The 11,711-nt window shown below is 47.6% G+C and overlaps 1 protein-coding gene across 1 annotated transcript in view; it reads right to left on the minus strand.

Moving 5' to 3' along the window:
* Positions 1 to 11,101, minus strand: part of LOC127030059 (maestro heat-like repeat-containing protein family member 2B) — an 87,919-nt gene extending 76,818 nt beyond the window's left edge. Inside the window, exons 1-2 of the mRNA XM_050915967.1 lie at positions 10,871 to 11,101; positions 2,652 to 2,794 (exon numbers count right to left, since the gene is read on the minus strand). Coding sequence (XP_050771924.1) covers positions 2,652 to 2,794; positions 10,871 to 11,039 — 312 coding nt within the window. The 5' untranslated portion in view covers positions 11,040 to 11,101. The remainder of the gene's footprint in view (positions 1 to 2,651; positions 2,795 to 10,870) is intronic.
* Positions 11,102 to 11,711: the final 610 nt, after the last annotated feature.

Below are 11,711 nucleotides of genomic sequence, written 5' to 3' on the forward strand. Positions count from 1 at the left end.
AGCAGGAAGACACCAGTTCCTCTCTGTTCATCTGAGGTGTGACTACATCTGGATTATTGCATTTTCTAGCACCACATTCCCAGAGAGATCAACAAATTGGAAGTAATTCATTTGAGAGCAAAAAAGAATGCACGGAGGTGGCAGAATTGACTTCTGAATAGAGCCCTGCAACCTGACCCAAATCCTATGGGACCTGACTACAGGCGTCAGGGTCAGGTTGGATGAAAAAACACCTGACTCTTGGGCTCTGGTCAGGTCAGTTCTCCTCCATTAGCCCATGGGATCAGCACAGCAGGGGGCAGTGTCAGAGGATCAAGCCATTGCTGCACATTACTGCCGCTGCATCGGCCCCATGAGCAGGATGCAGTGGCAGTATCTGGTTTTGGCGGAAGGGTTGGGACCAGGATGGGAAATGATTCAACCCTCTCAGGGTGAGGTTAGTGGACTTGGGGCCAGTTCACGTTGGGCTTAAAAATTGGGCCCGAGCAGACCTCTACTTCCGAAGACAGACTGACAGAGCTGTCTATGGCCGATGCGGCCAAGGGATGACTGTGAGGGAGAGATGATAATACCATCCACCTATCTGAAGGGTGTGAACACCAAGGAAGGAGAGGAATTTTTAAGTATAATACATTTAGGTAAAAGTAGAAGTAATGGGATTAAACTAAAAGAAGACATACAATTTAGACTTTAATAACAAGAAAAAATGCCCCACCTGGGAGACAGGTCTATAAGATTATGACACAGTCTTCCTAGGAAAACAGTGGAAGCTCAGTCATTAGGGGCTTTTTAAAATTAGTTTGGCCAAAACAGTGGAAAATGGCTGCTGGGAATGCTCCTGCGTTAGCAGGGAAATGGACTGGATGATCCAATAGGTCTTTTCCAGTTCTGTCTCCTGTGAGTCTGTAAACCTATGTGACCTGCATGCCAAGGTCATAAAGCCCTTTGGAATGTTCAAAGCCAATCAGATCTCTTGATTGGCTAAACATTCCAGTGGCGCTGCTTGAAAAGGGATGCTTCTGCAAACTGCAATCAGAACACACAGCTTCACTGGGGAGAAGCTCCTTCCATTAATTTTTAAATGAAAGGAGGATTTTTTTAATTGAAAATTGTCACTGATAATTTATGAATACATAAACTCTATGTACTTCAAGTAGCTCTGGATTATGCAACAATTTTATTATTTAAAACCAAAAGAGATTCATAATTAATCGAGTAATTAAAATAATGAAAGTACTAGGAGGCCAAGACAAGCAGTTCAGTTCTGCTCATAAGGGCTAGTGGGAGAGGACAGATTGGGGGAGGGTCTGAATGGGAGTGGAGACACAGGGTTACAGGGGGGAGGGAGGTTCAGAGCCACATAGTGATGGGGGGAGGAGGTGCAGAGCTACACAGGGACAGGGGGTGGTTGGATGGAGGCACAGAGACACATGGGGATGGGGGAGGGGGTACAGAGACACATGGGGATGGGGGTAGTGGGTGTCTGAGTGGGGTTGGAAGGACACATGTGGACAAGGGGTGAAAGGACACATGGGGGTGCAGAAACACATGGAGACAGGGGCAGATGTGCCTTCCTGAATGGGAGAGGTTAGGAGTCAGCCAGGGTCTGCACGTGGGGAGCTCCCTAACAATTCCTCCCAGCCCCTCCCCAAAAAACTGTTCATATGTTTCCCATCCATACCCAGCAATCCTCTAAGTTCACACCCAGGCTCCTTCCCAGCAATTTACTTCCCTTTCCCTCAGCTCCTCCATCACCTCTGACTCCATCAAGCCTTTGCACTGTGGCTGAGGAGTGCCAGAAATATGGTTCTGTAGTGAGTTAAAATAAATTGTTATTCAGAGTTCTGTATTAATATGTATAGTAAGGAATCTATTTGTCAAAAAAAATTTCCTGAATCCTTTTTGTTGTCTGTATTGATACAGACATACTTGCTGACTGGGATTTAGAAATAAATAAGCAAATATAATTTGAACTGATGCAATTAGATTGTATATTTGCAGAAATGTGAAAATACTGTGTGCATCATTTTTAATTTTTTGTTGCAGAATTCCCCTACTAGAAAATATAGAGATAAGGTCCCTTCAGTGCTATAATCTCAATAATATGTCATCATAAGAAAGGAGTGTTGGCTAGGAATAAGAGCAGGGAGTCAGTTCACTTGGGTTTTAGTCACATTCTTTTACTAACTTGCTAAGTTGTGTTGAGAAAGTAACTTAATTCCCAGTGACACAAACCATCTGTAAATGGGGATCATGCCGACCATTCTCACAGGGTGCTGTGAGTCTGAATTCATTAGTATTAGGTAAGTGCTTTGAGATTTTTGGATGAAGATGCTAAAGAAGGGCAAAGTATTACTAAAAGAGATTACTGCAGGTCCTATAGTGTACTTCTACTATATGCAACCCATGTACTCCACTGTGTGTAAAAGGACAATGCTGTCTTTACAGAGCATTATATCATCCTGATCTGCAATAACAGCATTTTGCATGATGAGTTCATGCCTGAGGACAGAAGGGTGAATATTGATTATGCCTATGGTGTGCCAGGCCAAGTCCTATACTGAATTACCCCCATGCTTACCCCCATGAAGTCAGGCAGAATTTGGTGTGGACACATGGAAACCAGATTTAATTTCATGAAACTACCCTACCTCATCCTGTTGCAATTTTTCTAGCAGAACGGTAACAACGATAGCCAGCTTGGTCTCAGCTATACAGGCAATCCTGAGGGCAATTTTGTCCTTATCTTGGTCATCCATATGTGCCAAGAGGGAAACAACCTCATTATAAACACCTGAAATTAAATAAAAGGATTCAGTTGGTTACCACTGATAGTAGAAATTGGTGTTGTCCTCTATAATTCACTATCTAGTAAAGATTCTGCAGGTGTCCAAACACTGTGAGAAGAAGTAGACCTGGGAATCATGTTAATCCTCTTCCTTCCTCCTGATGACCAGGTTTGTTTGCTGAAGGACCCAGTGTGTTGGGAGGGAAAATCATAATGAAGAAAATTTACTCCTTTCAAGTAGATCCCCATGTAAAATAATCTTCCTTTCCCTCTTTACTATCAATTGATGAGGTTTGATAGCATACAGAATAATAATTTATGGCCCAAATTTTCAAAATTGGGTGCCTAAACTTCAGCTCCTAAATCCATATTAAGGCACCTATGCCCTGATTCAGCATCTTAGTCACATGCTTAACTCTAAGCCAACAAAGAGACCTAAAGTTAAGCACATGCTTAAGAGTTTTGCTTAGTCAGGGCCTCGTTTTCAAAAATCCTGAGCACCCAGATGTCCTATTGGCTATGCTGGGAACTTGTGGGGGCTCAGTATCTCTTGAAAATCAGGCCACTTTTTTAGACCTCACTATGAATTTAGAAGCCTAACTTTAGGCCCCCTGTTTTGAAGAAAGCCTTTCATCTTATTTCATGGTAGTTTAAATACTTGCAGAGAAAACTCATGGAACAGAGTTCATCCAGTTGCCTGTAGAGGTCATAAAGGAATTTTTCCCCATGCACAATTGGCTAGGTGTATGCTGTGAGTGGGGTGGGGTAGTTCTCTCCAACCTTCATCTGAAGCATCAGGGACTGACCATTGCAAGAGATGGGACACCTGGTAGGGTGGACCAGTGCTCCAAGATGAGTCAGAGAATCTGTTTCCTTAGATGTCCTGCTCACATGCTCAGGGTCCAACTGATCTCCAGAGTTGTGAGTGGGAAGGAAGTTTCCCCTACTCAGATTGGCAGGGACCTTTGGGTGGGAGGATGGGGCACTGATCACCTGCTAGAGTCATCTGGGTATATCTGACCTAATCAACTCTCTACCATTACAAGGGCCTTAGGCATTGGTGGAACCTCAGTCTCTCCTGTCATCTGCCTATGGCACACAACAGTTTAGTCTCCTAAAGACTGAAATGTTTTAGTCCAAGACAAGTTTTTGGGTTCAGTGTAGGGTTGCTAGGTCAAATTTAATGGTTTGTGAAATACAGGAAGTCAGACTAGATGATCTAATGGTCCCTTCTGGCCTCAAACTCTATGAAACAGCTGATGTATTAAAAAAATCAGGATTTTATCTCCCATGTACCTCTTAGCTGTGTGCAAAAATTCTCCAGGAGCCTTAAGATTTAAAAAGAAATCTGAAATGCCATATGTATCTGTCTCCATTGTAACAGCATTCCAAAGCATGAAGGAGGAACTAACAAGATTTCCCCTTCCCAGGAAAGACTGCTTGAGGTTAGGTGATTGCCCGTCCTTTATGCAAATTGCATCCTTCAGTTCTAACATCCAGATGCAAACTGAATCCTAACTGTAACCTACACTGCCCATCTAGTTGCAGTAGTGATAGAGTGGGATTAAGCTCTCTAGTGTTGCTAAGAAGTGTGACCCCATGCTTTCTTATCCTGCATTTAAGATATTAACAGAGCTTCATTTAGACAGCCAGAGGAGAAGCCCTTCTGCATTTTATGTTCTAATTTCCCCCATCTCTGGTGGATTCCACAGTTAGATCTTGGCTCCATGGATGCAGAAGACACAAAATGAGGACCTATAATAAACATAAACACCTGGGACAAAAGAAGGGAGACCTCCCCCATAACATTCAATAGAAACTCAGATTCTCAGGAAAGTTTCCAGGTCCAGAGGCTGTAGGCCGACTCCTCAACTGGTGTAAATCAACACAGCTACAAGGAAGACAACAGAGCGACACTGGTTTACAGCAGCTGAGGATCTGGTCATACAAATGGAGAACATTACAGCTAATCTACCTGTATGTCTGTGCTTTCTGAATGTGTGTGTGAATATAGAATGGATACAGAAAATACAATGCTGACCCTTACCTCTGTCAGTTACCTCCTGCTGACTCACAAATTTACTCATGTTTGAATCTTTCCTCAACACTTCCTCCAGACAGTCCTTTCTCCACAGAGCTCCCGTACTGACAGGCAGTTGGCCTCTCGGTCTGTCATGGCCAGGACAGCCAGTTCAGATTATACAAGCACTATTATGACATCGATGTGACTGTAGCATACCACACAATCTGCAGCTCACCAGTTATGTGCTGTAATTATATGGACAAGATCCTCAAAGGTATTTAGGCTCCTAACTCGCACTCAAATCAGTAGCTGTTAGGAACCTAAATACATTTCAATATCTGGGCCCGTACATGTCAGCAGTCCAATAGGTGGCTACATTTGCTCTAGTGTAGAACTTCTCATTCTCTCGACATCATTTTGAATTTTGGTTTAGTCGTTCTCTCTGTTTGCCACACTTTCCAATATTGGTTTTAGCTGAAAATCTGCTCCTGGTTGAATTTATATAAAATAAAAGCACCAAACAAAGAAAGAGAAGAAACTGCCTTGGAGAATGCACAGTGACCCTTGAGTGTGGTTGGTTGGTTTCCTTTGCTTTTTAATTTGCTTGATCAAAAAGCCTGATGAAACCTTATTGAACTGTATTACAAATATTGATTTTATGTTGTTCTACAATGAATTGAAATTTATACTTAATTTCCATGTCCTGCCAAACAAATCAACTACATTAATTTTTATTGTGTTTAATATAGTGTGGTGTCATATGTGTGGCCATATGTAGAGCCAACTCTTGATTTTGGAAGTGATGCTGCCTTTAAAGCACTCAGAATGACGACACTTTTTGCAGTAAACCATATGGAAAAAGAATTCCAATTACATTTGTCCCTTGCTATGATTTTCAGGTCATTAAAAAACTTCTGATGGAGCCATATTGGCCTCTTACTATTCTTCCTATCTTTCCTTTGCATTGGTGGTTGTGCCTTTAATATTGTCTCCTTGAGAAACTGCCAGTTTTCCTGAACTCCTTTATGCCTTCGATATTTTCCACATGGGTGGCTACCTACCAGTTCTGAGTATGTTAAAGTCTGTTTTTTGTAGTCCTTCTTCTATCATTCTCACTCCTTCCTTTTTCTTAGAATTATGAAGTCTGTCATTCATGATCACTTTCACCCAAATCACCTTTACCTTCACAACCAGCTCCTCCCTGTTGGTCAGAATCAAGTCTAAAATGGCTGTCCCCCTGGTTACTTCCTCCATTTTCTGAAACAAAGCATTGTCCTCAGTACATTTCTGGAACTTATGTTTTGCCATATTCCTTTTTCAACAGATGTCTGGTTAGGTAAAGTCTCCCATTATTCACAGAAATATCCAAAACACAAATCCTGATATTTGTTCTAGAAATGCCTTATCTCCCTCCTCTTCCTGATTTGGTGGTCTGTAATAGACCCCTACCAGGACATCACCCCTGTTTTTTCCCTCTTTTATCTTTACTCAGAGACTTTCAACTGGTCTGCTTCTCACCTCCTTCTGGACCTCAGAACAAGTGTACAATGCAATACTTCCTTTCTTTTTTTCCTGCCTGTCCTTCCTGACCAAGCTATAGCCCTCTACACCAATATTCCAGTCATGAGATTTAGTCCATCGAATATGTGTGATGCCAGTTAAACTCAGTTATGACTTATGTACTAAAACTCCCAGTTCTTACTATTTATTCCCCATTATTATTACTCCTTGCATTTGTGTATAGACATCTAAGATGTTAAGCAGATGCCTCCATGGATTTACCTCTTGTTTCTCCTATAAATTCTACTGCAATTTTCCACATCTACTTCTCCCCAAAGATCTAGTCTGCTATTAAAATTACCTTTTTTCACCTGGTGGCTTTTTTCACCTGCCCCCTCTGAACTTATGAGAAGAGCTTAAAACTAAGGTTGGTGAGCCAATGCATGACGATGTTCTTCTCCTTCTTGACAGACAGACCCCATCTCTTCCCAGCAAACCTCCTTCTTGCAATAGCAGACCATGGTAGAGGAAGTCAAACCCTCCCATAGACCCATCTTCATAACCTTATTATGTGGACATACCTACCACCGAGTGTGTATTGAGCAGAAAGAACGAGGGGACTGAGTTAAACGCAGATGTCAAGTTCCATTTTCAGTGACTAATCTCTTAAACCAGTGGGGATGGCCACGGTACAAAAGTATTTCTGTAGATCAGCATGTGATTATTTGTATTGCATAATTACAATAGGCCCTCAGAGTGATATTTCATATTTCTAGTTTCAGATACAAAAGTGATACATTTATACAAATAGGATGACCACACTCAGTAGATTATACGCTTTGTAATGATACCTTACAAGAGACCTTTTTCATGAAGCATATTCCAGTTACATTATATATTTTTATAAAATCATATAGAGTGCAATGTCACAGCACCGCATTCGCACCAGCCCCCAGGGCTGGGGCCAGCACAGTGATCAGATCCCCCAAGCCCACAGCTTGGGCTGACACATACAACCCTCTCCTGCTGTCCTCACCAGCACCTGGAGCAGAGCATGGCAGAGCCAGGGCAGCATCCTGCCCTCTGCCCAGGAAGGAACTGGAGGCTGGGCCTGTCTGTCAAACCCACCCTTCCGACTAGCACTGACCAGGCAATGGCTGGCTGTCTCAGGCCTGCGACCCCCTCATGCTTCTGGGGGGCAGGCTGAGGGGTACAGCGTAAATGGCTGGGGTCCCCCTTGCTCAAGGTGCAGGCTGGGAGGGCACACGGAATCCCAGTGGCAGCTCAGCTGTAAGGACAGCCATGGTGGAAGCTGGCAAGCCCATCGTTGGGCAGGTGTCTCTGCTGGAACCTTTTAATTCTGCACCTCCAATCCACTACCCAGTCTCCTGGCAGCAGCGCAGCAATTACCCAAATGGCTGTTAACTGTGGCTGATAATTCCCCACGGGGATCAGGGACAGACAGCTCTGCAGCTGAGCAGATTGGGGCTGGGCCCCTGCAGCAGATCAGAGGTGCCAGGGTCTCTCACCTCATCCACAGCAGGCATGCAGCACTGGCAGTGCTCATTTGTCCAGCAGGGAGAGAGGAGCTGGCCCAGGGGGCAGGGGAAACAGGGCCTGCTGGGCTCAAAGGGACTGACCTCTTCCAGAGCACATTCCCCAGCAAGCTGCATGTGCAATTATTAGCAGGGGTCCGAGGGGACAGAAGTATGGACAGAGCAGAGAGGGCTGGGAGGCAGGCCATCTGGGTTCTGTGCTGAGCTCTGGGAGGGGAGTAGGGTCCAGAGGTTAGATCAGTGGCTGGGAGGCAGGATTCCTGGGTTCCATGCCCAGCTCTGCCCCCAAATCCATGTGAGTCACTCCCACTCTGGGTGCCTGTTACTTAGGTTTCATGTCACATGGGTGCTGCTGGGGATTTTCCAAACCCCCTGATGGACTGGGATCATATTTTGCAAAGCCTGGGGCACTCTGAGGCTGGCAGGTGCTGGGAAAGCCATGGCAGAGTGCGATGGGTATGGGCATAGGAGAGGTGCAATGCAGAGTCTGGGCTGCAGGGGGCGCACAGGCTGAGAGTGCCTGACCTGGCTGGTGCCCCTAGTGCTGCTGAGAGGAACTGCATTTTCTCCCTCTGCCTGTCTCCCAGCCAGGGCAGCCCCCAGCTGGGCTGGGAAGCAGCCGCCTGCCCTCCCCACCCCTCCCGTGAACCAGCCAGGGGCATGGGCCTTGAAGGGGCGCTAGCCTAGGCCAGGCCCACATGATCACAAACAGGGTGCACCCAGCCAGGCCATCCCTGCGCCAAACCTGGCTCAGCCCAGGCCCCAACCCACATCTACATGGCCAAGTCAGTGCCCTCCAGCCCCCGTCCTCTGGGGTGGAGCGGGGCAGCTGGAGGGGAGGATCAGGAGGAGGAAGCAGCTTCCAAAGCAGCCCACGGTTTCTCTGTTTGTCACCACAAGGCTGGGGCTTGGAGACTAGCAGCTGTCAGGGTACCTGCGCCAGTGGCCAGGAGCTTTCTGTTGACACATGGCTCAGTGACACCAGGAGTGGCTCCAATGGGCAGGTTTGGAAGCCCACCAAGGCCCTCTCCCGAGAGCTGCAGGAGCAAGGCTCTGTCTACACAAACAAGGTCAGCTCCCAGACTGCTGCACTGGGCAGCACAGTGTGGGGAGAAGGTGACCAGCCCTCTGTGCAGAAAGAAGTGGTTCGGGACTATTTAGAAAAACTGGATGAGCACAAGTCCATGGGGCTGGATGCGCTGCATCCGAGGGTGCTAAAAGAGTTGGCGGATGTGATTGCAGAGCTATTGGCCATTGTCTTTGAAAACTCATGGCGATCGGGGGAGGTCCCAGATGACTGGAAAAAGGCTCATGTAGTGCCCATCTTTTAAAAAGGGAAAAAGGAGGATCCGGAGAACTACAGATCAGCCTCACCCCTCAGTTTCTGGAAAAATCATGGAGCAGGTCCTCAAGGAATCAATTCTGAAGCACTTAGAGGAGAGGAATGTGATCTGCAACAGTCAGTATGGATTCACCAAGGGCAAGTCATGCCTGACTAACCTAATTGCCTTCTGTGAGGAGATAACTGGGTCTGTGGATGAGGGGAAAGCAGTGGGTGTGTTATTCCTTGACTTTAGCAAAGCTTTTGATACGGACTCCCGCAGTATTCTTGCCAGCAAGTTAAAGAAGTATGGGCTGGATGAATGGACTATAAGGTGGATAGAAAGCTGGCTAGATCGTCGGGCTGAACAGGTAGTGATTAACGGCTCCATGCCTAGTTGGCAGCTGGTTTTAAGCAGAGTGCCCCGAGGGTCGGTCCTGGGGCCGCTTTTGTTCAATATCTTCATTAATGACCTGGAGGATGGCGTGGACTGCATTCTCAGCAAGTTTGCAGATAACACTAAACTGGGAGGAGTGGTAGATATGCTGGAGGGTAGGGATAGGCAACAGAGAGACTTAGACAAATTAGAGGAATGGTCCAAAAGAAACCTGATGAGGTTCAGTAAGGACAAGTGCAGAGTCCTGCACTTAGGAAGGAAGAATCCCATTCACTGTTACAGACTAGAGACCGAATGGCTAGGAAGCAGTTCTGCAGAAAAGGACCTAGGGGTTACAGTGGATGAGAAGCTCGATATGAGTCAATAGTGTGCCCCTGTTGCCAAGAAGGCTAACGGCATTTTAGGCTGTATAAGTAGGGGTACAGCCAGCAGATCGAGGGACGTGATCATTCCTCTTTATTCGACATTGATGAGGCCTCATCTGGAGTACTGTGTCCAGTTTTGGGCCCCACACTGCAAGAAGGATGTGGAAAAATTGGAAAGAGTCCAGCAGAGGGCAACAAAAATGATTAGGGAGCTGGAGCACAGGACCTATGAGGAGAGGCTGAGGGAACTGGGATTGTTCAGTCTGCAGAAGAGAAGAATGAGGGGAGATTTGATAGCTGCTTTCAACTACCGGAAAGGGGGTTCCAAAGAGGATGGATCTAGACTGTTCTCAGTGGTAGCAGATGACAGAACAAGGAGTAATGGTCTCAAGTTGCAGTGGAGGAGGTTTAGGTTGGATATTAGGAAAAAAATTTTCACTAGGAGGGTGATGAAGCACTGGAATGGGTTACCTAGGGAGGTGGTGGAATCTCCTTCCTTAGAGGTTTTTAAGGTCAGGCTTGACAAAGCCCTGGCTGGGATGATTTAGCTGGGGTTGGTCTTGCTTTGAGCAGGGGGTTGGACTAGATGACCTCCTGAGATCCCTTCCAACCCTGATAGTCTATGATTCTATGGCGCAGGCGTTACCCAAGGGCTGCCATTGCTGGGGCTAATGGGGCAGCTCTGGGCACTGATGGGCAGGCTGCTGCCCATGGTGCCACACAGCACCTGGGGGGAAAATGGCTCTGCCCAACGGTACAGGTCAGCAGCTCTCATCAGGCAGTAAAGCGGAGTGCCCCAGAGTGTCCTGCCCCCCAGAGAGTTCCTACTGTCCCTCACCAGCCCCACAGAGCACCCTGCTCCCCCATCAGCCCCACTGAATGCCCTGCTCCCCGCCCACTAACAGCTCCAGCCCCATTACCTTGTTCAGCTCTTTCTGGTACTGGGGCATCTTCTTCAGCATCTGGGACAGGTCCTAGATGTTGGCCTGGAGGGAGGCAGTGGTGAGATCCCGGCCCCATCCAGCGCACAGTGTCCCCTAGAAGGCAGAGGCCTCGCCTGGGGCCAGCCACAGCAGCCCAGCCACGCATGGGAGCATAATCTAGGGTATGCGCGGGGCACACATGGGCATGTCAGGGGCAGAGCTGAGTGTGCTCACTTGGAGATGTCAGCGATGTTCATGTGGCGTAACTGCACCCAGTTTGTTGTCTTCATCCAGCAGCGCCTCTTTCTCCTGCGAGTCGCTGGTCCCTGTTGTCTTGTACCTGTGGGGGAGAGGAGACGGGGTCAGGCTGTGGCACCCCTCCCCCGAGCATGGGGGCTGCAGAGCGGTGCAGGTGCCTGGGTCACATCCCCCCCAGCCCGCCTGAGGAGGAGTGTGGGGCGCCTCTTGCTGGCAGCCAGGCCCTACTTGTAGGTGTCGTTCTCGAGGCTGAGCAGGTCGTAGGCCAGGGCCTGGTAGGTGAGCTTGTGCAGCAGTGGGGACACCAGGTCGAAGCTCCAATCTACAATCAGCAGCTGAGAGCGGGCTTCGTCGGGGCCCTGGGGCAAAGGAGAGAGACCCGTCACCCCCTGCTCCGGCGGAGGGGTCCTGGCCTGGCTCATATGGCACAATCCAATGGTCCCTGGTGGCCTGAAACTTCACTACCAGCCCTCTCTGCGGCCCAGCCCCCAAGCCAAGAGACATCCCCCAAGCTAGCTCGGATGTGCCAGTGGGGAATCCATGGCAGGGCTGGCACAAAGCCCAGTCGTCCCCGTGCCCA

Source organism: Gopherus flavomarginatus, chromosome 10, assembly GCF_025201925.1.
Source record: "Gopherus flavomarginatus isolate rGopFla2 chromosome 10, rGopFla2.mat.asm, whole genome shotgun sequence".
Lineage (NCBI taxonomy): Eukaryota > Metazoa > Chordata > Testudines > Testudinidae > Gopherus > Gopherus flavomarginatus.